At 44.9% G+C, this 25,915-nt stretch overlaps 1 protein-coding gene across 1 annotated transcript in view; it reads right to left on the bottom strand.

Moving 5' to 3' along the window:
- Positions 1 to 25,915, bottom strand: part of CEP83 (centrosomal protein 83) — a 198,308-nt gene that overhangs the window by 43,724 nt on the left and 128,669 nt on the right. The window contains exons 10-12 of the mRNA XM_078675995.1: positions 9,492 to 9,641; positions 9,192 to 9,267; positions 7,324 to 7,481 (exon numbers count right to left, since the gene is read on the bottom strand). Of these exons, the coding sequence (XP_078532121.1) occupies positions 7,324 to 7,481; positions 9,192 to 9,267; positions 9,492 to 9,641 (384 nt within the window). The remainder of the gene's footprint in view (positions 1 to 7,323; positions 7,482 to 9,191; positions 9,268 to 9,491; positions 9,642 to 25,915) is intronic.

The raw sequence follows: 25,915 nt of genomic DNA, 5'->3' as shown, positions 1-25,915 counted from the left end.
TGGTTCAGGCCCATGGAGATACTCAGCACAAGTAGAGAAAGTCCAGTCCTTTCACTGCCCAAGGCAGAAGCAGCAGCTGCAGGCCAACCCAACAAAGCAACAACACACTCCTCCTGGCAGCTCTTCCAGCTCTTCTTCTTGGCCGGTTCCTTAATTCCTAGCGAGATCTAAAATCTTGGGGTTTGGGTCCAAATATTTATACCAGCAAATCCTTTGTCCTCTGAAGGCAGAGGGGCCTGGACCTAGTTCAAATCAGTTCAGGGTGCATTCTGCCAGGGTGCACCTTCTTTCCTTTGTCAGTGTGGGCCAGGGTCCTCTGACGCACCACAGGAGGTAGAGCCAGCATTGTGGAAGGTGATATCAGCCCTATTCAGACCTAGGCGCTACTCCTCCCACCCATCTAGGTGTAGATGTGCCTATTCAGCCTGGCTGAATCACCCTGTCTCCCCCCAGCCCTGTCACTCACGAACCAGACAGCAAATACACGCGCTAGCAGAGGCAGACTGGATGGTTAGGTCAAAAATGTCAGAAAATCAATCAGAGAGCAAGGAGCAATCAGAGAGCAAGGGTTTTGAGGGGCGCGTCCTGTCCCAGAGGATAATGTACAGAAACAATGTGGACTGGCCCACTATGTGTGTGTGTATAATCTTAGTCACTTGTATTACTGGCCTAGAGACTGGACCCATTGGGTGTTGTTAAAAGACCCCTCACACACCAACCTGGTTCATCATCGGGGTCCCAACCAGGCGGCCAAGTGCCACCTGGTGTGCTTCGACGCCTGACTACAGCAGACTTATGACCGCCGCACATAAGTCAACACATAGGAAGAGAGTTCCAGTTGTAGTTGCATCTCACATAATTTTAAACAATACTCTGATCCGCCAAGAATAAAACATTAGGTAAGGATTCCCAGAGGTATTTTTTAGCTCACCTTTACTCACATCAAACTGTTGCACGACACCCGCTCCGCTGTAGTCAGGCGTCGAAGCACAACCAGATGGCACTCGGCCGCCTGGTTGGGACCCCGATGATGAAGCATGACACCAACCAGGTTGGTGTGTGAGGGGTCTTTAACAACACCCAATATGTCCAGTCTCTAGGCCACTAATACAAGTGACTAAGAATATACACACACGCATAGTGGGCCAGTCCACATTGTTTCTATGTAGGTCAGAAAATATCCACTTTCTAAAAGTGGCCTTTTCAAACCCAGAATGTTCTGAGTTCAGGCATACTAAACTCGAATTTATACCATGTTCTCTGAGTCAGTTAGGGTCATAGGATGTAATGATCCAACTGCCCAGTCTGGCCTACGGAGAACAGGTAGCCTTGCAATAGTGAAAAACGAAGTAGGCTGTAATTCACTACCAGGGCATGCCACACACACCAGGGTATGTCCTGCCTTTTACCTACAATGCACCCTGCCCGTGGGACACCTTGGGCCTACCTTAGGGGTGACTCATGTGTAGAAAAGGGAAGGTTTAGGGACTTGCAAGTGTGTGCACTTGCCAAGTCGTCATTGCAGCCCCAGGCTGCGCATAGGCTCTGCAGTGGCAGGCCAGAGTTACACTTTACGGGCTGTTTACGTGGGTGGCACAATCCAGTGCTGCAGCCCACCAACAGCATTTGATCTATAGGCCCTGGCACTCATAGTGCACTTTACTAGGGTCTGACACATAGATCAAATAAGCCAAACATGGAAACACTTTTTTACAGGAGCATTTGTACTTTACCACTGGACAGCAGTGAGTAAAGTGCGTCATTACACCAGCATAAACAGAGTCAAAACCGGGAGGTCAGAAAGCAAAAAGTCAGGGGAAACAGGCCAAAGGATGCCAAGTCTAACAGTATCCATTCTTCCTTGGGGGTGGAGTTCCTCCTCCTCCGCAGGAAGCTCATGTCTCTTGAGTCTGGGGGGGGGGGGGGCAGTAGTACACCTCTTATGTCTGGGGAGGTGATGTAAGACGTGCATGTGACTGCGGTGGCACATCCTGGGAATGCAGTCTAGCCCAGGACTATTTTGGTGGTCGCCAAGGCTCTGACTGTGACTTTTTTTCGTGAAGGTGTTTGGGAGTTTTTCCCTGCAATTGTGCGTGAGTGCTTGGTGACTCCTGTACCCACCTCCTTTCTGGGAGCTGGGTACAGGAGTGGCTTGTTTTCCCCCATAGGTAAAGCCCTCTGGTTTTACTGAGCCCTTCTAGTTCCTGTTCGTGTTGTGGTACTTGAGTAGCCAATGGGTTTGGAGGAGTTTCAAGTCCTTCGGTCTCTGCTGTAGTTCTGTTTGGTGGGGCAGGGCACTGGTAGGCAGTCAGTAGCAGTTCAGGACGATTCAGAGTGTGCAAGTCTGTTGGCTTCTGAGGTGCAGAAGAGGAATTTGCTTGTGGACAGTTCCTCATACTTTATATGCTATTTGGCCATGTCCACTGGGGTTTTCAGTGCTGTAGGGGCATTTCTGTGGCTGTGTTCTGTGGAAAGCGGCTCTTGGGAGACCGGGGGGCGGGGGTTTTGGGGATCTTTGGCCTTTTTGATGTGGTTCCCTTGGGTGGGAACTGTGGCTTCTGAAATCTCTAAGGCCGTTTTTGGTTTGTTGCTTGCCGTGCCTGTACTGGTGGTTCTTTGGCTGGTTAGGGGTGGCATTCCTCCTCCTATGTTGCCTCCAATGCATGAGTCCCGTCACTCTTGCTTTTGGTCTCTTTTTCATTTTGCTTTGGTTCAGGTGGTGTCTGAGGTTTTTCGGACTGTCCTGAGCATTTACTGTGGTTCTCGCACCTCTAGGGACTTGTCTTGTCGCAGAAGGGGTTTTCTTGTTCATCTCTGTATGGACAATCTGTTGGTAAACTTCCATACGTACCATTCTTCTGTGGTTCCCTCCCTTGGGGTGCTTTTTCTGGCTCGCAGAGGTCTGGGGAATTTTCTGGCAGTGGGTTGGTCAGCTTGCTGGCTCTTGATGCACCATTGGTGGTGGATGGGTTGCTTCTACAGGTTCACTCTGCAGGAACTATTTTTATGGCCTCTCTTCAGAGGAATTATCTACTAGTCTGCTGCTTCTGGTTTCAGTTAGGAGGTCCTGAAGGAGTGGCTGGGGTTGCTGCAGAACGGCTGAGCATTTGGGCTGGGATCCACTGAAACCTCTGTTTGAAGCTTTGGAGTCGCTTTAGCAGCATTCTCCTTAGCTTGTTTGGATTTCTTTAACCTTTGCTTGCATTCACGTGGCCAATGAAGTTAGGCTTTCTTTTTCGTCATGTCTTTCCACGGAGCGTCTACTATGGCTATGTCTCATAGGTATTTGGCAATGCTGGAGAATGAACGTAACAGCAGTGTTTGTCGATGGGCAGGATGGTGGCTGGTCCTAGTCCCTGACCTTGACTGAGCATGTTTTTTCTTCGGGCGCAGGTTTCTGTTTTGTCTTGGGGTGCTCTGTGCTTTTGAGTGGAGGAGACTGTCTGGGCGGCTCTTTTGAGATGGGGAAGCCCGGCCTGCTAGGATTTCTCCCTGCTTTCATGATTAATCAATTTTCTGTTTCGTGGTGACCCCAAGCAACTTGCATTCCTCTCCTGGGGTTATGGGGCAGTCTAGAATGGACTCTTTGGGTATCCCATCTCCTCTATTCTTACGGTTCTTACCCTGAGTTAAATGGAGAAGTTGGTCTGGTCAGCCTGGAGGTTGGCCGGCGAAGTTGGGCTGGGGTTGGGGTTCCTGTGAAGATGTCTTTGCTGGCATCTGGAAAGCCATCTACTCTGCTTTCTTATGTCCGGCGTGGGGAGGCCTTTTTCGGTCTTGTGATGGGGTGGCAGGTGGTTTCCACCTTCGCCTGTTGTTTTCTGGAGTTTAGCAGATTGGATGGTTGCCTAGGTTTCTCCGTGGCTGTAACCTTGTGTTCCGGATCGGGCGTTCTTTACCTGGCTGGATTCTATGGTTAACATTGGAGGCCTTGTCTGGCCGTCCATTTGTGCTTCGGTTTCCTAGGACTGTTGTCTTGCTCCCAGTGGGGTGCATTCATTTCTACATTGGTTTCTGCTCTTCTTTTTGGGGGCTTTGGTTGATCCTTCCATTTGTTCTTTTATGCAGAATGTTTTCCTCTCTTGATGTTTGTGATTCTTGGGGGGCATGCTGCATCCGGGATGGCTGCAGCTGTGGCTGCATTGCGGTAGTCCTCGGTGGTGGGGATTTGTGGGGCGGTGGCATGGGCTTCTCCATCCCCTTTGGTTCGTTACTTTGGGATTACTGAGTAGGTCACATAGTTTTCTCCTCTATATGTAGGTGTAGAGGTGTTTCTGTGTGTTTTTTGGCCCTTGTTGTTTGACTCGGTTGTCCGTTTTTATTTACTTGCTATGTCTCTTTGAAGGAAGGCGTGGGAGAGACGGGAGATAATTCATCCATTACTTACTAATAATGGCATTACTCCTAGTCCTACTCCCTCGTATTCCTTAAAGGGCCTTCCCAGTACGGTACAACCAAGTATCTGGTTTGGCCTGCTCAGGTACAGGTCGTGGAGGGGGTGGGGGTGTTTTTAGGTCCATCTATTTATAGCTCTGAACTATTGTAGGAGAAACAAACTCTTGAACAATGGCGGATTACGTCCAGTTCATGTGGTGCACTCGTGTGAGACGCGCATGCACAAAGCCATCAGCCTTGCACCCATTGCTCCCCGAGCCAGGCATCTGAAGCTTCCCCAGCGCGCTGGGACTCACTTCCCCTCACACCCCATCAGCCATAAACACCATCTGCCTCGTATCAGACTTCAGAGGAATCCGTCTTACAACGGCCCCTGCCCATCCCCCTCCCCCACTACAGAGAGCGTCTCACGGCCGTGCTTTCACTTTCACGGCCGCGAGACCGTGTCTCTTTCATGGCCAAAGCTTATTTTTGTACTATCGCGTTTGACTTCAACATTTCTCTGCGGGTAAAGTTCGCTCTTTTCTCATTGTCACTTTTGATGTGCGAGGCACCTTCAGGTTCGAGAACGGCAGCCGCGCATTTCTTTTCTAATGCACAGCTGCCGAAATCAATTAACCCAAACTTGCCATTGGCACCGGCAACTTGCAGCCTCTCATCCCTGTCCTGCCCCCGGGTACTGCGCTTTAGCTTTAAAAACTACGGCGCTTTAATTAACACAAATCCCACTCACCACCCGGGTAAGTTGAATTAACCTTCTCACTGCTGGAGTGTTAATTAACATTAAATAGTGACGTCGGTCTCCTGGAGGAGTCTCTCCTATGTGATGCACATGTGTGGTGTTTCCGAGGGCAACGCATTTACTGCCCCCTCCCCTCAGCAGAAGGAAGCGGGCAGGGAGCTGAAGGCTTTCACCACCCCGGAAGTCCTGCCAGCAGCCCAGAACATCGAAGCCCAGCTGCCAGCCCGGGCATGTTTTCTCCGATGGCTACAGAGTACATTATGTCTACTTGGTTTCTTCAAATGTTTAAATCGGACTTTGTATACTTATTTGCATACATAGATGTATACACATTTAAAGCAATGCTCTTACCAGCTGTTGCCCGTCTATCTGCCCCAGCCCCTCCCTCCCACTCTCCTTTGTAGTCGGCTTACCCCAAGCACCTCCCTCTGTTGTCTGTGCCCCCTCCCGCTTACCCCACCCCCTTACTCCTTGTTGTCTCCTAACCCCTCGCTTGCAATAAACAAGAATATGCTAGCTGCGTCAGTGATTCTTCCCCCTCACCCTCCGTCCTTGCTGCCCCCACACCTTTCCTTCATCTTGCCTCCAGTCCCATTGCCCGCCCCATAGCAATAAAGTAAGAACACACTATGGCGCGGCATACACTGACAGCATCGGTGCTTTTTTTCCAGGCATGCTGCACAACAGCCGCTCTGCTGTACATCTTGGCTAAAACACATTGAGAAAGCCAATAGTTCTCTCATAGGCGATACCCATTGGCTTTGCAACAGTTAACAAGTGGGGATGGTAGTGGTCATTTTATAATGGTGAAAGACTGGTGCTAGCCCCGTTCACTTCTGCACAATCACAGCTTGCTTACATCTACATTACAACCGCAGTGCACACAGACGGACAATGAATCCATGTATTAAAGTTGCCGCACTTTGTGGCAACCACTGCTTACCTACCCCAGAGTTAAGCCACCCACCACCTTTCAGTTGTTGCAGGGTCGCCACTGTAGCAACAGCGCGCTGCGGCCCCACGGGGGAGGGCTAATCTCCACAGCCAGGGGCACGCCTCCAGACTTGCGGGCTTGTACAGCCACCCTGGTGCCCCATGGGTTAATGATCTTGTAAAATGATGACATAGCACTGCAAACAATCCTCCTAATTTATTCTTTCAAGGCACGCGCTTGATGCCATGTTTGTTTGCCGCATTGTTGCATTTCTCTTGCCCACAGGTTAGCCCTGATTTTATTAAACAAGGCGCGTCACACGTGGATGTGTTTCAAAAACCTTCAGGTTGCAGATTTTTAGGAAGTAAATACACCCATGCAGCTAGCTACATATGGTGAGACACGATTCACCCACACTATAATACAATCTCCATCAGATTAGCACGGTGACGTTTTAGCTGTTTTAACACCGTTACATAGCACAATTATTTTTTTAAAATAGGTGAATTCTAACATCCCTACTTTGCTCTGCTTGTTTTGTAACTTCCCATGGTGACACCCCTGCCCCTGTTACGTGTGTTGTTGCTCGGTAGGCTTTAATTACAGCCTCCGAGCACTATTTTCTCAAATACAGTTGTCTTGCCTGCTGTTGCAGGTAGGACACACACTTTCCTAACACTTTGAAAAAATGTATAGCACGCATTTGCATTGCAATAGATCTCGCATTTGTGAGAGTTTAAGGTATTGGCATTGTAAATGACAATGCCTTTTATTTATTTGTTTTAAAAACAACACATAAATGAAAGGCATTGTCATTTACAATGCCAATAGCTCAAACTCTCATAAGTGCGAGACCTATTGCATTGCAAATGCTTGTTATTAGAATAGGGAGGGGTCTATTGAAGGAAAGGGCATCTTTGTTTTAGAAGGAAGGCGAGGGATTAGGACTATGAGTAATGCCATTATCGGTAACCAATGGATGCATGTAGGAATCAGGAGGAGCAGAACCTGCAGGGACTTGGATTCAAGAACAAGATTGCAGGCTGATCTCAGGATATTTAGATCAATTCAACAGACCCAGCTACAAATGGTGGAAAGTACCCTGATTCCTTTGGTTGTTTTGAAGAGGGTCATTCTGCCTATCCTTAATGACACATATTGATTAGAGAGCCTTTTAGTAAGTTGGATATATAACACATTTGAAATAGAATAATATTATGGTGTGACTTTGTGCAAGAAGATAAAATCATACCTTTCTGCATCTTGTTGAGCCTTTTCACTCTGAGTTCTTGCATCCCGATTTTCCTGCTTCAACATATCCAGCATTTCTCTCAGCTTCTGATTGATGTTCAGCAAGTTACATTCAGACTCGGAAAGAGAAGCCACATGAATCTGCAAATCATTGAGTTGCTGTGGACAGAATATGTCGGAGTAATGCACAAATCAGCAGTACAGTCAATGAATGATCCCTTCAAGTTTGTTATAAAATGAAAAGCATTTACTGTTGCAAGGCTGTAAATGACTGGTACCAGTCTTTTGAGATTGAGGGCAAAGAAGGAAATGAACAACAAACAATGTCTTCAAGGGTTTGGTAATCCCTAAAATAAAGCTTGTCCACAACTGAATACCAAAGATCACCAAGAACATTTCCATTTGCACAGAAAATGTAGAACACTTCTAGGAATGTACATGTACTTCAGGAAATGTAAAATATATTTATGAGTAAAGGTTCTGCACTGAAAACCCACAACACAAATGCAAAACAGACTTTCACTCATGCAAATGATTCAGAATGATATGTTTCTACGGGCTTTTAAGTATTAGTCGAAACAAACTTCACATTTAATAGGGCAACCAAATTAAGAACAAAAGATGGCACCCATGTCATTACAAAGGTGGAGTAGGTGGAAGAAGAAAGGTAAGCTAACACGGTACATTTAACATTCAGGAGAGTTCAAAAGTGCCAGTATAGTACAATATAAATGGTCAGGAGCTGGTTTGAACTGCCTATAAGCTGTCTACAATGACCCAACATTTGCCGTCAGGGTAATCATCTACTTTTCAGTAATTGTTGTAATAGTTAGGAGAGATGCAGTAAGATTCTCTCAATAGAGTTCATTCTTCTGTGCCTCCTGCAGAACAGAGGAAATAACATTCAACAACTGAACCATCTACTGTTTAGGAGACTCAAGTAGCTATCGGTACTGAGCTGTTAAGATAAGGGCCAATGACAAGTCAGAAAGTCATGGCAGCCGGGATGTATTAGGGTTGGCCATGAGAGTGAGTACTCGACCCTTAAAAGAGCAGGGAATTCTACTGCTTAAGTTATGTTTAGTTCACTGATGGACAGGACATCAAATGTTATAGAAAAAGTCAGACACTTCCATTACATTCAACAATTTACACAGCGACCAACATATAAAGATTTGAGCCACGGTGCCTTTATAGAGATTCATTGTTTTGGGAAAAACGACATAACATTAAGCCCTAAATAACACAGACAAATGAATTACAGACTCTCAATGATTCATCTCCATAGCTCTCAGATGCATTCTTGAACGAGTCCAGGCCACATGTATTTGCAGCTCACCACACACATAAGACACTGGTGTTCAACATTCCTACAAACCGTAGCATCTAAAACATACCACTTATTAAAAATGTATCTAGAAAAATACAAAGCAGTCAATAACAGAGTTGCACAATTAAAACTTCCTATTTGCATAATTCACCAAACAAATGGCAAATGAACTGCCAACCTATGAATAAAAAGGGTGTAATTGGGGTTTTGTTACTGAAACACAAACAAAAATATTATAACAGGCCACCATGGCATGGCAGACTGACCAGCACTACACACTTTCTCCAAAAGGATGTCTCCTGTTGTGTCGGTGAACTTTTCACAGAACTTTCGTGCTCGTTTACAACTGTTAAACCAGCAAAAGCAAGAGCTCCTCTGCATCAGTAGTCTGGCAGCCAGTCTACCAAATTTTAAATGAGTCCTAAATCTATATGCAGTGACCTAAGTGCAATAGTGCGACAAATTCTATACTTGGAAACACTAACAGAAAAAAGTAATCCAATCACATCAACAGGTAATACTACCCAATGCACACTTGCCTGTTTAAGAGCTTCATCCTCATTCCTCTCTTTTTCCAACTGTTCAATGTAAATAGTTTGTTGTTGAACTTTCGACCTACAAGATGTAAAGTGTACATCGTTAGAACTTCATTAAAGGGAGTAGACTTCTATTCAGGAATTGTCGCTTGCAGATTACTGAATAGTTGTCAAGGCATGCATTTAGTAACATCTTGGTACCATCATTGTCCAACATTGGGCAGATTTACTTTCAGCACACTTAAAAAAAAAAGTAATAATTTGATCTTTTCTTAACATGGCCTCGCTCCACAAACATCTAACCTGAGTGTCTGAAGATCCTTTTTGGTGTTCTCTTCAGTCATCTGAGCAGAACGTAATTTTTCCTCCAATTGGTTTATATCGGCCATCCTCACTGAGTTTTTTTCCAGTTTCTCTCGTTCCAAAACTTCTAGTCTGTTTTCCAATTCTAATCTGAAATTAGATAGTGTAATAAGATCAATGACATTGTGCTCTCTCTCAATACACACACACTTGTGCAAGTGGAACAAGAAAAAGTTGTTAAATCTGCTTATTAAACGATATGCCTTGTCTGCTGCTCTATGGTCCTGTGAAAAGCCTATATAGATTTATAAAATATTATGTTTCTCCTTTATTAATACCTTTCACAGACTGGACTGGGAATCCTCCTTGGTGTAAATACATTTAGCAGTTTAGAGAATACATAAACAACATTTACCAATATGCCATGTACATTTCATATTCCGGCCCCACAAAACAAGTGAGCGAATGGAAGGACATCTCATTCCTACCCACGCGGCCACATCAAATTATAGTAGAACAGACCAGCACAACTTGTTTTAGTGTCTTTCTCACCATCGCTGTGGGCAAGTTGAAAAAGAAAATGTAAGATATCAAACAGAAGACTGCAGCCTCTGGCATTGCAGCCTTCATACATGTGCAATTCTTGAACAAAGTACAGATCAGTGATTGCCTATCATGATGGGACATCAAGCCAGTAAGACCATGCAAATCTTCAAGGCATCTTACTAGCTGCTGACATTAAAAGAAATCGCCTGACGAGATGTATTCGCATGAATGGCTGTAGTCACTCCAAATCTCCTGCTTAAATTACCTGTGATTCCTCCAGACATGGGTCAGCTCATTTTACGGTGGCACAACTTAATGCAGAAAACACTCCCTCTGGCTATGCCGGTAAAGATAAAGCTTGCCCACTGTTAAAAGGTCGATCAGACATAAGGTAATTAAGCGTGTACTTTCTTAGTCCTGTCTTTGTAATATGTTAATGCTTTCTATGTCCAATTTAGGCAAACACACTCTCTACAAAAGTGTTTGGTTTTGATGGAAAAAATGGTTAAGGATAGGACACTGTTCTCTCGACCCTCTGGAGAAACTATTGGCACAACCACATTAAAGACTTTTTTTGAAATGTTGATATCCAAATTTCAGTGACTGCGATTGGAAAAGCTGGGTTAAAAAGGTAACTTTGCACCTGTAAAATGGTTTATATACCACTCAGAGACATTTTCCCATGGGTTGAAAAGTATGGTCTGTTGTGTGACAGAGGGCTGCATTGATTCCAGCAGGGTGGGGGGCTGGTTTTGGTTGTAAGGTGGGAACAGGGGGAGCAGTGTGTGTACATAGTGTGGACTGTGAGTTATGGAGTTATTTTGAGGGTTTCATTGAATACTGGCATCTAAATTAAATCCCTAGACATATTTGACAATACTATCTTATGCTGTATCTGAGTTGCTATTGATCTACTGCACCCTGGGGTAAGCTTGCTATCATATACTTGCTGTCGCCAACTCTGCCTGCTATCATTACCTTTGGCGAGTCAAGTGTACAAGAAAATAACTTGATTATTGAATTGGAGTGAAATAGAACCATGGAACTCTACGTTTACCTATGTCTTGCTTTCTTATCTTTAAACGTTAGGAGTGCTTAGAAACAGGCTCAATTAAGGTAGTGAGTGCTATAAATAAAAATCCTTGAAAAAGACCCCCACCCCCAAAATGGTGTGCAATGAGGCAGGCGGACCCAAGCATCCAAACTCCACTAGATATGGAACAGAGGGAAAGGTTTAGCCGTGGCACTAGTAGGCTTGATGTTTAATCCTGGCAAATCTATTTAATGACTGGGCAGGTTCCACAACACAGTTTAATTTCTTTAGTTAGAGTGATCAGAGTTTCACCATCAGAACCTTTTACACTCCAGTTCTTGTGTAATGAGCAAGATGCAAACTAAGGGAACAGAAGGCAGCGAGACGTATTGCTGTTCTTTTCCCTCCCAAGTGGTACAGACCGGTGCATGAGCCGATCAGGGTCTGTGGACGCGCTTACGCAGGCCGGCCAAAGGCACGCACACACGCGCATACACAGACAGACACACACGCACACACAGACACAGATACACACACACACACCGCCGCCGCCCCCCCCCCCCCCACGCGTGCACACACACACACACACACACACACACACAGACACAGACACAGACACACACACACAGACACAGACACACATACACACACACACCGCCGCCCACGCCCCCTCCCCCCACAACTAACCCCACTTACCGCATCAGCGGCCTCAGCCGCCACTCCTGACTTCTGCTGCCACCGCGGGGCTCTCCCTCAGGCATGGGAGCCCCGCATCACCACTGCTCCTCTGGGCCATCCACTCCGTGGGCGTGGGTTTCTCGCAGAAGACGGAAGTCCCGCCCCACGACAGGCGTGACGCTCCCCAACTTCCGGTTTCGGGATGTGCACGCTCACGGCTTGTTGGGCGAGTCACTGTTTTTGAGCCAGGCCGGCTGTGCCTGGTAGGAACTGAGCCAAAGGCAGATTTCATTGGATCAATTATTCACAGAATATGGGCGGTGAGTTTATTGTGCAGTGACAGAAGCGCAAGCATTTACTTCGATGGCAGTGACAGGTAGAAGTGCAAGCATTTACTTGTGTTAATCGCAATACTGAAGTGCCATTGTGCAGCAGCAGCAGCATGCCAGATGTTTTGCCATGAAAGGCGTTGCAGGATCATTAGCGCTGCCATGTGAAACACATGTGTGCAGCGAGGTGTGTGTGGTTGATACGTTCAAAAAGTTTAGACTTACACAAACACAAAACTAATGTGAGCAGCGCATGCCATTACTGTTGTGTGTCAGGTGTACCGTAAGCTGGCAAGTTGCAAAGTGCGCTGCATTGTGATGTTCCTCCATCCGGGAAGACCACAATGTGGACTGCATCAGTATTAATAGCTGAGAATGGACTTGTGTATTGTGAAGGTTGCGTGATTGGAGCAGTCGAGCGCGGACAAAGCAGGAAGTGTTGCGTGGGATTGCAATGGGACATGTGCGACAGAGGAGCATTCTGGGACATTGGAGCTGCTTTTAAAGACTCTAATAAGCAGTCGAGTCACATGCAGTTCTTCATGAAACGGGCTTCAAGAGGTGCATTTGGTGTATACGCACAGTCAGCAACCTGGAGGTATAACTTTTGCAACATTAACCCTCACAAGGTATTTGGGGGTAAGGAGCCTATAAACAAAACATTATCTCCAGTGATCAGTAAAGAGATATTCAGAATGAGAAAGGATTCCCACGTTAGTTCATGTTGGTGATGTGAAGTATTGGACTCATACTAAGGGTACTGAGGTGAGATGTCGCTAACCAGAGTGGTGAAAACTTTGTGTTACCGGCCAAGGCTATTTTATTTTAATGTCATGCTGATTCAGGTGTGATATTGCTCACCGTAGGGAAGGACTTTGGGGTTGCAATTTTTAAAACAATGTCACGTTGATTTTGATGTTACAGTATATGTTTTCTTTTGCTTCGGTTTGAGTGAAGTTTTCAGTAGAATGTTTTGAAGAGGGCTTGCATGCAATGTAATACTGAATGGTTACAAATGCTATCTAGACGAATTGTGACAATTTTGCGCAATGTTACGCTGAAGATTTACTGATGTCAGTTGCCAAACGTATTTTGCTAGTTTTGCGTTTCTGCTCCAGCAAAAGTATGCAGTAGAGGGTAAGTGTATGAAATGTGACCTTGGTCCTGCGAGCGCATACCAAGAAGACTTGTTATAGTGTATTTATCCCTGGTTCTGCAAGAGGGTGTGCAGTAGAGGATGAGTGTTGAGTTCCCCGGCCCTGCTAGAGTATGCACTAAGCGGTGAATTTGTAGTGCTTTTCCCTAAGCCTACAAAAGTACGCAGTATAGGGTGTGTTCTTTGTTTCCTGGTAATGCAAGAGTGTGCAGTAGAGGGGAAGCATGTTGTATGTTTCCCAAAAGAGAGTGCAGTAGAGGGGGTATGTATTTTCCTGGTCCTGCCATTTATTTAGCTGGTCCTGCCTATATGCAAAGTGTGCAGTAAGATGGGCGTTAACGCTATGTCCCTGGCCCGGCAAGTATGCACGGCAGGGGGACAAGTGGTGAAGGCTTTGTAATATACCTGTCAGAATAATTTATAGGACTTCTCTATAGTATTATTTTCTATCTTATGTTTCTGTTGTATTTATTATTTTTCAAAGAGGAGGAGATGTGATATAACCTGCTGTTTAGTTGTAATGCTTTCTCTCCATAACTCTCTGTTCCCTGCTGCTCAGCCAGTGTGTGAATTCTTGGAATGTTGATGAGTGCCTGTAAGAAGGTCAGTTAGAGAGAGCGGGCTGAGCAGTAAGGATGCTGCTCCTGGTGGGGTACTTTACCATGTAACTTGTACCCTAAGCTACGTCTTCTTCTATAAAACTACAACCTGTTACCCTACGTGAACTGGCTACATGACTCCTGCCTACCAAGAGGGTATAACTAAATGGGAGAGAGATAATAAAGATTCTGACATATTGAGAGGCATTCGTAAGAAACTCCCAATTCACTCTTCACAGTGCCAATGATGTGCAGTAGGGGAACATTCTTTGGTTCAGCATACAGCCTCATTACGATACGTGACCCGTAACATTTACACGACCAGAACTAACGCCATTCTGATCCCCAGAACAACACTCTCATTCAGCCCCTTGCATTAATTTCTTCCTAGATCCTTTTGTTCAACATGCATTATACTGTAACAAGAGCCACAGAGTCCTTCAGACAGATCCACAAACATCCAAATCTGCGGTAAGTTGTCCGTCGCTGACACACCCTACATTTGGCACAGAAGTATCCAATCCCACCACATAAGAGGCATCCTGCACCACTTGCATGTGCCAACACTGATTTAAAGTTCTGTGATCAGCGGATCCAAACTGAAACCACATGGCACTGTTGAGAGAGCCAGATAGTTCAGTTACTTACCGAAAAAGCACTGTTAAACTGGATACTTCTGAATTAGGTGTTCCAAAATGATATATTTTCCTTTGCATTTTGTTTTCAAATATATGTATGAGCTACAGTTATATTTATTGAGCTGTTCGCATTTACAAACAACGTAGGGGCACTGAAGGTTTGCGACCCCACGGTTATTAACATAAGTGTACCACAATGAAACATACATTTTTCTTGACTTGATGCAAACGTCTATAAGAGAGAGTGAAATGTGCAAGCCCACCTGATGAAGGGAATGCTGGAGTGGAGTCCAAGGGTGTACTGCAAACTCATTTGCCAACCATTTTGGCGTTTAGTGGGATAGGTATTATAAGGTTGTACAGACTGCCTTTTAAGATATTTATATTTATATTTCTAATTGAAGCCCAGAATAATTACCATGTGAACTTGTGAAGACATTTACATGCTCAAGAGGGACATTATGTGACCAAGCAAGAGATATTAGTTAGGCATAAACGAATCAGAACAATTTTGAACAAATTTACAAGCATAAACATTGTGTCTGCTTTTCTCTTGTTCTCGCTCTCTCTCTCCCGGCCTTTAGCACTTGACAAAAATGTTTGATCCTGTACAAATCACTGTGTCTACCTTTCTCAGCTGTCCTCCAAAACGCTCCAACAAAGTGGTATCCCTAACACCGTCAAACGTCCCCAACTGGAGAACCAGATGGATTAAAGGAAAGATAAAGAAACTGAACACAGAAATCAGTGCACTACAATACGAGAGGAAGATATCAAACCCTCTTAACAAAACACACATCCAAAAATAACACAAAAAAATCTATAAATCATTCAACAACAAAAAAGTACATCAGTACAAACACAAAAATGCCTAGGTCGGTACGAAACACACTCAAAGATGTAGCTCTCCTCTCGTTCTTGTCAGATGGTAAAGTTGTTGCAACAATGCAGACTGTCTCATAAATGATATAGCTGATGAGTTCAGGAAAGGAGATCTCTTTAATGTGCACCTCATCTACAGGGCTTCTTCCAACATCCTGCCCCAGAACCTTCACATCCGTCTATTGCGCTTGGTTATCCAGAACCAAAATCAGAAGGGTAGATAGGAGCATAAAACAGTCATTTACTTCAATGATTGGAATACTATCTCAGAAAGGGTCTACATGTTTAGGACATATTTCATATCCGGCTACTTAAATTAATGACACATTATACACAAAAACAGATGTTCTGCCACACAGAGAAATGAGTGTACATGCAGCTTTGGGTAGGAGGACAGATCCCTGTTTTGGCTCAGCACAAGTCAGAAAAGCGATATCACAACAGTGTCATGGCAGTGCAAGAAACAGGTTTTTGGGAGGTTGTACCACTTGGAGATGACTGTGCCAAAGAAACACTTGACAATGGTGGGTGCCAGTGTTTGTTTTTACTGGCATAGATGTCTTCAAAACTCGTGTTTGTAGCCGAATATATTCAAGAAACTTTAGTGAAAGCGTGAGAGCGGAGACTGCAAGTACAGCAATGCTTTATCTGCCCTGCTGAACAGATCAAATTTTAGGCTGTGAGATAACAACACTGCTTTGGAGATGCTACAAGTGTCACACTGCGAATGACTCCCAAAAACCCAGTCATTAAGTCCTTAACTCCTGCATCTTCTTCAAGCCATCTCTCCACACTGGCATGACCCAACCACGTGCCACAATAGCAGGACAAGGGTGAAGAGCAGTCAAATATAAAGCAATCTGTTGTGCCCCCAGATGAAGAATGCCACCACAGGACACGTCAGGTAAGTCTTAAGAGTTTATTTGTGGGAACATCGAGCCACCGCTCCTCTCACAACAGATGAGCGGCACCAACTGACCATTATAGAACCCCCCACACATAACTACTATGGCAACACAGAGATTCTATACAGAACATTAAACAAGCATATGTAAGTACAAAACAATCTTTATCTGCACTCGGTTCTTTGCAATTGAAGGTTATATTTACCATCTCAAAAGAACATAAGTGTGGTCCTTGCCAAAAGCAAATTAGAATCTGTGCTAAAATGCTGCCTCTAAGTATAATCTTTCCCTTTCCAACTCTGGCAAGAGTACTTAGAATGTTGCTGTGCTACCAAATGGAATTAAAACATGCTGCCAACTACAGTGTTCTATAAACAGAAGTGCCTACTGAAGCTGAAAAGTAATCCTACTGTGTCTACCCTGCTGATTAGCCCCAAGAAAAATCACAGTCAAAAATTCTCGAAGCTGGAAATCTACACGAGCAAAGTAAGGTTGAAGTGAGCTCATGTTTTGCTGCTAGATTCAAAGAACATTCACCTAAAATGTCTGCACTCGGGAATTAGACTGAATCCCATCAGTGCATAGAAGCAGAAACTAACCAAGATGGAGGCCTGAGAGAAGAGGAACATTTTATAAATTCTATCAATTTCATGATGCTTCACGGGTAAACAGAAAAAGATGTGCTGTAGATGTGGTGTAAACATGTCTTGTGGGCTCATTATGAGCCTGGTGAGTAGTAACAAGCACAGCACCTCGAAACTTTCGTTCCTCCCCTGTCTGCTGGAAGCCTTTCACCCCACCTATAGATTAATGTATGCTTGGCAGGAATCTCAGCAAAAAATACATGTAGTGGGAGCACTTTCGGCCAATCTGATGTCGAGCAAGTCGCTATATTGTTGCAGCTTGCTTGGCATTCTTTATTTTTTTCTCAGTAGCAAACCTCCAAAACGAGGATTTAAAAAAAATAAATGAAAATGGATGTCCCTCTGCGGCTAGCACATTTTTAAGTCGAGCCTAGAGTCAGCGCGCATGTCCTGCTTTGCGAGACTCATTGCAGTGGAGTAGGGAATAGAAGCCCCCCCCACTCTCCGCCCATATTTGCCATTGACTTGTGACATTGTCCTTCCTAAATGCTGGCTTCCGATTTGAAAATAGGCTTGTTAGTCCCTCCGTAGTGTCGCCTCAATTGTCACCTCCCATGGCGACTGGCCCTTTTACTTCGGTTGTTACACAGTACCTGTTATTTAGTCTTTAAGCACCATTTTCTTTATTGAGTTTCTCTTACTGCAGGTACGACGTGCTTTGCCTACATTCAGTCCGTGGTGACTTCTTTACAACCCTGCCCTCCTTCCTGTTGTCTGTGCCTTCTTTACCCACTTCCCTCCCGTTGTCCGTGCCTTCTTTACCCCCCTCCCGTTGTCCGTGCCTTCTTTACCCTCCTCCCGTTGTCCATGCCTTCTTTACCCCCTCCCGTTGTCTGTGCCTTCTTTACCTGCCACCCCCTCCCTCCCGTTGTCCGTGCCTTCTTTACCCCACTCCCGTTGTCCGTGCCTTCTTTACCCCCTCCCGTTGTCCGTGCCTTCTTTACCCCCTCCCGTTGTCCGTGCCTTCTTTACCACCCCCACCTCCCGTTGTATTGCCTTCTTGGATGTAAATTAAGATGTACGAGTCATTTAGCCAGGAGAAGTGTTGTCTCACAAGTAGCTGCAAAGAGGGAGGATATTTAAACGGTGCTTGGTTCACAGTCAGTAAAGGACCCGCCCACATCCGAGTTTTGTCTAATAGATTTAGAAGTCTGTAATGATACAGTAAGAGTTCCGTGATAATAGAACTGTATAGGACTGGGAGGAAGTGATGCCTGCGAGTGAAGAACATGTTTAACCGTGAGGGCGAATAGAGTGTGAACAGACCATAGAAACCTAGTTGGGTTGGCAAACAGGTGTAAGACAGAACTGTTCCCATGACAGCATCTCTTTTAACAAGGTGACTGCGCCATTCTGACCGGAATGCACATTAGAAGTTGGTGGAGTGGAAGGACCTAACACGCTTCGCCATGTCACAAAACCGTACCCGCTTATTTAATTCCACATAGAAAGAGGCTGGCTATTTGATTTCGAGTTTAAATGACCTCTTTTTGAGTTCACATTCCCTTACCTGCTGTTTCATGTCGGGACACCATTGTTTGTTTTCTTTGTTTAAATGTGTTTTCCTTCTTTGGACGCACTAGACAAGGAGTCAGACATTCTTTAAAGCTGGGCCAGTTTTGTACAGGTAACATTATTGGCAGCTAAACAGCAGTATTCTGGAAGGACACATGAATGACAAGCATTTGCAATGCAATAGGTCTCACATGTGCGAGAGTTTAAGCTATTAGCATTGCAAATGACAATGCCTTTTATTTGTTTTAAAAACCAAAACATAAATAAAAGACATTGTCATGTACAATGGCAATAGCTCAAACTTGTGTAAATGCGAGACCTATTGCATTGCAAATGCTTGTTATTAATCAGGTCCTTCCCTTGTGACAAATTGTGTGCTCTTGAGCAATCATTTACTCAACATATTTTTCTGCTCCTTTATATTTTATAGTGATAGGAAGAACGTAAATCAAACTAAACTCTGCTAGTAAGTATGCATTAAGAAAACAGGACTGTAACCCAATAAACATTTGATTTTACTCACAGGGAGAGAACACCCAATCTCATTGTCCATTTTCTAAATGTGGTGTAGTCAGAAATGTACCGTGAAACAAAGACTCCTGTGGTGTGGTTTTGGTGCTTCTGCCCCACACACTTTTATGATGGTTAAATCCTGTCCTTCCAATGTCTCTATCACATAATAGCAATTAAGTGTAGAGAGGTGGGTAAACCACTGAAGGCAAAACCAAGCTTGAATCAGATGTTGGGTTCTGGCACAGCTAGAGCTTGAGCTTCTCTTGAATCCTGAAGCCCAAAATAAGCCGCCCCTTCATGTGGCTTCTGTCTGCCACTCACGTTCTAACCTTATGTGCAAAGAAATGTAAAATAAAAGAAGGAAAGGGATAACAATCTAGTGGCTAAATTGCAAAATGTGAAATCAGAAAATACGTCCCCATGCCCGGCTTCCTCACTTGCACAAAGTGTGAGATCCTAGGCAATTGTCTTATTTCACTGTGCCTCCTTTTTTAGGGCTCGGGCCTACGTCACACTGCATAGCAGTGTGGGCGGAGCCCAAGAGTCCTGTAGTTAGCGTCTCCGAAAAGCTACCCAAGAAATTCCTGGCTGCTCGTGATTTTTCGTCCTTTTTTTTGCCAGCTGCATTTCGATTGGCCTTCTCGTGCGTGTGTTTTCGGAAGAGAGCACGCAATATGCCATAGGCGGTAGAGTAGCTCCGCCTATTGCATATTCCGTGCGGACACACGCAGCAGAAGGGCATATTCCTTCAATTATCGAGGCTGTCAGGGCCCGCGGTAATTGAAGACAGATGCTGGGCACGCGTGCACCACTCTCGTTCTTCCTTGAGGCTATTGAAACACTTCGACTGATATTATGGATGGTAACCACTAGATGGCGTTCCTCCCGTAACATGGTCCACCGGCTGCTCACTGCTATGGAGAGAGCTTGACTCTGCCGTGCCGTAGTTTTCTGGTTGTCAGGAATTAAGTGTGCCTTGTACCCTTGTGCCTCCGTGTGTGTCTGTGTGTGGGAGAGCTTTCCCCGGCCGTCCTGTAGTGATCTGATTGTCAGGGTGTGCGCCTTGTGTCACTGTGCCTCTGAGTTAGCTGGTAGCCATGATTCCCTCTTGAGAGGAAGCCGGCCCGCGTCCTTGCTGCTTCCAAGGCTTATTTCTGTACGCATGGAAGCCCAGCAGGCGCTCGAGGCTGCGGATGCGAGTGTGTTCATTGTGTGCAGCGGTGGCGGGTGGACTCAGTCCAGGATTACCTCACAAGCCATGTCCGTTTTCAGATGTCACACAGAGAGGATGGAGCGCTAACAATGAGGGCATCGAGCTGCGATCAAAGGGGTGGTGTGGGGGAGAGTTCGAGGAGGGGGAGTAGAGTGTCGGGGTAGGCCACAACAAACCATGTTTTCATAAAGTTTTCTCCAGCGTGCAGTTTAGGTCTCATGTTTAAGTGGTACTTTGTTTGTGTCATCGGCACTAACAAGAACTCTTAAAACAGGAGGTATTATGCATAAACATACGCGTGCCTGTTTCGGAGTGAAATGCATATTTGCATACTGGGTTCGCCTGAGGTTTTCGAGGCCTGGGTCCGGTGCTGGTGTGAAGCAGTGCCTGGCGAAGACTGGGAACCCCGGATGACGGGAAAACAAGACAGGCGGAATGTGTGGCTGGCGGTGGGAGTTTATCTTCACTCCACCCTATGGCCCCGTCTGTTCTGTGCAGCCTGAATTCAAGGAGTGCTGGAACAAAAATGCGCACATTTGTAAAATGTGAATTTATTTTCAGTGAAGAGATACTGCTGCCTATATGGACTGATGTATGTGCCCACTGGCAACGCTACCCCCCCAGAAGAGACGTGCAGCACAGCTGGGCACGTAAAGTGAAGGAAGGGCGCGCGTGTCACCTTATCGCACCTCGTGATCAGAAACAACCGAGAGAGAAAATGGTTGATTTTAGCTATTGGTGTTTCTTTCGCAAGCACTGCGTGAGCTGGCAAAGGGCAGGTGATGTGGACGCTGGAAAGGCAGGTGACATAGAGGGAAAGCATAGTCAGGTGACGTGTAGCGGGAAACGGACAGGCGTCTAGGAGTGAGAATGATTCAGTGACGTGGAGTGGGGGAATGGACTCCATGTTATATATCATTGTTTTCCCCAAACAATATTTCACAATTACGACTTTTCTCTATATAGTGTATAATTTCGAAAAAAACATATTGTCATAAATTTCGACCTAGCCTACTTTGTTTTTATTTACTTTTGTCTTTTTATGTATGTCTGTTTCTATTTACATATCTATTTCTATTCATACACTTCTATAACTACACCCCAAGCTGAATATATATATATGTATATATATATATATACATATATACATATATATATATATACATATACATATACATATATATATATATATATATATATATATATATATATATATATATATATTATATACTGTATTTGTTTTGGGTTTTAGTAGAAAACAAACAAACATCAAATCTCTATCTATCTATCCATCTATCGCTCTATCGCAGAGTGAGAGTGAGTGCAGAATGAGTGCAGAGAGAGTGAGAGTGAGTGCACAGTGAGTGCAGAGTGAGTGCAGAATGAGTGCAGAGTGAGTGCAGAGTGAGTGCAGAGTGAGTGCAGAGTGAGAGCAGAGTGAGTGCAGAGTGAGAGCAGAGTGAGAGCAGAGTGAGAGCAGAGTGAGAGCAGAGTGAGAGCAGAGCGAGAGTGAGTGCACAGTGAGTGCACAGTGAGAGTGAGTGCAGAGTGCAGAATGAGTGCAGAGAGAGTGAGAGTGAGTGCAGAGTGAGAGTGAGTGCAGAGTGAGAGTGAGTGCAGTGTGAGTGCAGAGTGAGTGAGTGGAGAGTGTGTGCAGAGTGAGAGTGAGTGCTGCAGAGTGTGAGTGAGTGCTACAGAGTGTGAGTGAGTGCAGAGTGAGAGTGAGTGCAGAGTGAGAGTGAGTGTAGAGTGTGAGTGCAGAGTGAGTGCAGAGTGAGAGAGAGTGCAGAGTGAGAGAGAGTGCAGAGTGAGAGAGAGTGCAGAGTGAGAGAGTGCAGAGTGAGAGAGTGCAGAGTGAGAGAGTGCAGAGTGAGAGAGTGCAGAGTGCAGAGTGCAGAGTGAGAGAGTGCAGAGTGAGTGCAGAGTGAGAGTGAGTGCAGAGTGCAGAATGAGTGCAGAGTGAGAGTGAGTGCAGAGTGAGAGTGAGTGCAGAGCGAGAGTGAGTGCAGAGTGAGAGTGAGTGCAGAGTGAGAGTGAGTGCAGAGTGAGAGCGAGTGCAGAGTGAGAGCGAGTGCAGAGTGAGTGGAGAGTGAGTGGAGAGTGAGTGGAGAGTGAGTGCAGAGTGGAGAGTGAGTGCAGAGTGAGAGAGTGCAGAGTGAGAGAGTGCAGAGTGAGAGTGAGTGCAGAATGAGTGCAGAGTGAGAGTGAGTGCTGCAGAGTGTGAGTGAGTGCTGCAGAGTGTGAGTGAGTGCTGCAGAGTGTGAGTGCTGCAGAGTGTGAGTGCTGCAGAGTGTGAGTGAGTGCAGCAGAGTGTGAGTGAGTGCAGAGTGAGTGCAGAGTGAGAGTGAGTGCAGAGTGAGTGTAGAGTGAGAGTGAGTGCAGAGTGAGTGCAGAATGAGTACGAGTGCAGAGTGAGAGAGAGTGCAGAGTGAGAGTGAGTGCAGAGTGAGAGTGAGTGCAGAGTGAGTGCAGAGTGAGTGCAGACTGAGCGCAGAGTGTGAGTGAGTGCAGAATGAGTGCAGAGTGAGTGCAGAATGAGTGCAGAGTGAGTGCAGAATGACTGCAGAGTGAGTGCAGAGTGAGAGTGAGTGCAAAATGACTGCAGAGTGAGAGTGAGTGTGCAGGGTACGAACACTCAAACTAAGTCCACCACACATAAGACCACACACATAAGACCACACACACCACTCTCACACCACAACCACCAACCACTCACCACCACACACTCACCACCACACAGCCAACCACACACACAACCCCCCCCCCACACACACACACCACCAGACGTCAGTGCACACTTTCACCGGGCACAAACACCATCAGCCGTCAGTGCAGGATTCCACCAGGCACACAACACCAGACGTCAGTGCACGCTTTCACCAGGCACACACACCTCCAGCCGTCTGTGCACGCTTTTACCAGGCAGGCACACACACCACCAGCCGTCAGTGCACGCTTCCACCAGGCACACACACCTCCAGCCGGCAGTGCACACATCAATTGTTAACGCATCCACAATTAACTATTGTAGCAATCGCAGTATGGTGCACTTTACTTTTAAACATATTCATCTAAAGCGCAGCATGCCACCATTGCTACAGTTCCAATCCAACCCACATAATTTTACTACACACCACATGCATACACTCCATAACACATGGCTAAAAGACATTGCCATTTACAATGCCATTAGCTCTAACTCAAATAAATCCAAGACCGATTGCATTTCTAATGCTTGTCTTCCTTATCACATACTAGAGCACCTTGAAATGCATGAGTTTATGGTGTTTTCTTTGCTCTACAAAACCCTCTATTTTGTGTTTTTTATATAGCCCCTAATGTTCTTCCACATAGATGACACCCTAGGTCACACAGGGGGTTTACATCACAACTGACTTGCTTCTTGGTTCACAAATTGCATTATCGTCAGGGTAGAGAGAGGCATGCATGTTTTTAAGTGCATGTGTAAGACAATATCTTTTAATAAATGCCTCTCAATGCAGTGGAATAAAGTCATGTATCAAAGTGAAACACTTCTACATGTCAAATAAATACAGTTAAAAAAAAAGAAATTAGAACATATTTGTTGAAGGATATCTTTAAACATAGAGGTGTTCCTAAACATAAGTGGTGTAGCACAGCATCTGTGAGTTCTTTCTTTTACCTCAGTTTATGTGTACATAGACGCTTCCCCGTTTAACTTTGTTTTTCTGAATGTTAATGCTCTCTCAAATAACCAGCAGCTCAGTGTTGCTGTTCAACTGAGGGCTACATGTAAAGGTCACGAGGGTCACAAGTAGCCTCCGGGCCGTACTTTGAGTATCCCTAATTTATATGGTGCAGATATTAACGTTACAATAACCAAGTGCATCTCCAGATGAGTGATGTTCAGTGTGCTGGAAGTTGATGCCTAAATCCCTTGAAGTTAGTTGAATTAAAATAAAGAGCTCATGAAAACTGAAGCGAGTCTGTAGATAAGAAAATGAAAGATGTGAAGAAATTAATAGTTGGCAAGCTTTGCTTCACTGGAAGTACTCCAGGCTTGCTAAAATGGACCACACTGAATAGAAAGCATTGAGAGGGCTAGTGAGTCATGTTTCACTTGAAACCCACAACTGAAGGAGTTTGGCAAGTGCTAGTCCTGTTTTGTGTGCTGCCACATGGAGATAGTTTTGCAGTTTCCGAACAACAGCCTCACAGAGCTTTGTAGAGAGCATTGCAACCAATATTTAAACATATACGTAAAAGCGGGTTTGCGTCTGCCCCTTGGTCATGATTGGATGGCTTTGTCCATTGAAGTTTCGTGCTCCTCATTTGATGGCTAATATAGATGATCTTGAGATAGATGGAACTCTAAAATGACTGTCAGCAGAAGGGAGGTTTTGACCCAGTTTTACTTTGCATTTAGTTAAGATCATAAACAAGATAGAGATAAACTAGGCAATAAATCTGAAAGCAAAAGCAATGCTCCCTTTCTCCTTGCTGAAGTGATGGATAACAAAAAGGCTATCTTCCAAGTTAAGATTGTATGCTTCGATGAAAAGAATTTCAATTTTGATTTACGACCCCTAGAGGGTCAAAAAAGACAACAGGAGAAATGTGTTCTGAAAGGCTTGTAAGTCTACCTACCTGAGGGAAAAAAGAGCCTTGGTCCAGGGACTATAGACATGCCTAAATGAGCAGTGAGATATCCTTCCACTGTTCCTATATTGCTAGATCTACCCACAAGCACAACAGCCACTTCAAACTCTAGAGTGTTTAAAGATCAGTCACAAAACCATCTAGAAAATACATTTCCTCTACTGGATTGCGATGCTTTTGTTGAGTGATATCTACAAACTCCAGTGGAAGAGAGCATTTTACTTTCACTTGTTTTGCACAACTCACTGTAGTTATCTGTAGGCACCTGTAATTAAAGGACCCTCACAAAATAGCTACATTATTCTAGGTAGAGGATATATAATGGTGGCCACTGAGGCAAAACTTATTATTTTAGAAACAGTAAGTAAGGTCTTTAAGCATATTAAGAAGCTAGACAGAGTGAGCTTCTTTCAGACATCCAAGGACAATGAGTATCAAAGTGGGTATTCTACCTCAGACACTTTCCAGCACATCGAAAACGGTTATGTACATATTTATTTTTTTATAAAGTTGTGTATAGCGCGAACATGACCCAGGCGGGTGTCAGAGCGCTTCACAATTTGGATAGGGAGGATATAATAGTGGGAAAGGACCAAGAGGGTATTAGAGTACATCACATTATGGGTAAGAAATATACCTCACTGGGAGAAGAACATACGTTACATACATGTGCATAGTAGGCAAACACAGGGATTCACTGGTGTACACCAACCACATAGTTTGCTGGCTGCCCCCAAAAATGTAGCAAATCTTATGTCATGAAGAAGTGGGAATTTATTTTGTAGATGATCAAATAAAATTGGCACCACTTTTACTCTGGCTGAAATGTTGGCTAAATCCTGAGGCGGGTTTGACAAGAAAGTGTATGACGGACTGTTCGTCTCTCCAAAACGTCTCTAAGATACCATGGCTGGCATATGTAAAAACATACTTTGACAATTTAGGCCTCTAGGAAATGTTACTGACCCATCAATGCAAAACACAGTGTAAAGTCAAGCTTCCAGGAATTTTGTGTCAATGAAATACTATGTAAGATGTTGAACTTGAAGACTGTGGAAGCTTATTCAGCCCCATTGTGAAAGTCGTGAACCATATTTGTGCTAGCTTGAAAACCCTTTTTACTGTTGGCTTT

The sequence above is a fragment of the Lissotriton helveticus genome, chromosome 1_1 (genome assembly GCF_964261635.1).
Source record: "Lissotriton helveticus chromosome 1_1, aLisHel1.1, whole genome shotgun sequence".
Taxonomy (NCBI): domain Eukaryota; kingdom Metazoa; phylum Chordata; class Amphibia; order Caudata; family Salamandridae; genus Lissotriton; species Lissotriton helveticus.
The sequence above is the reverse complement of the archived record's forward strand: the minus strand, read 5'-3'. Positions and strand labels throughout refer to the sequence as shown.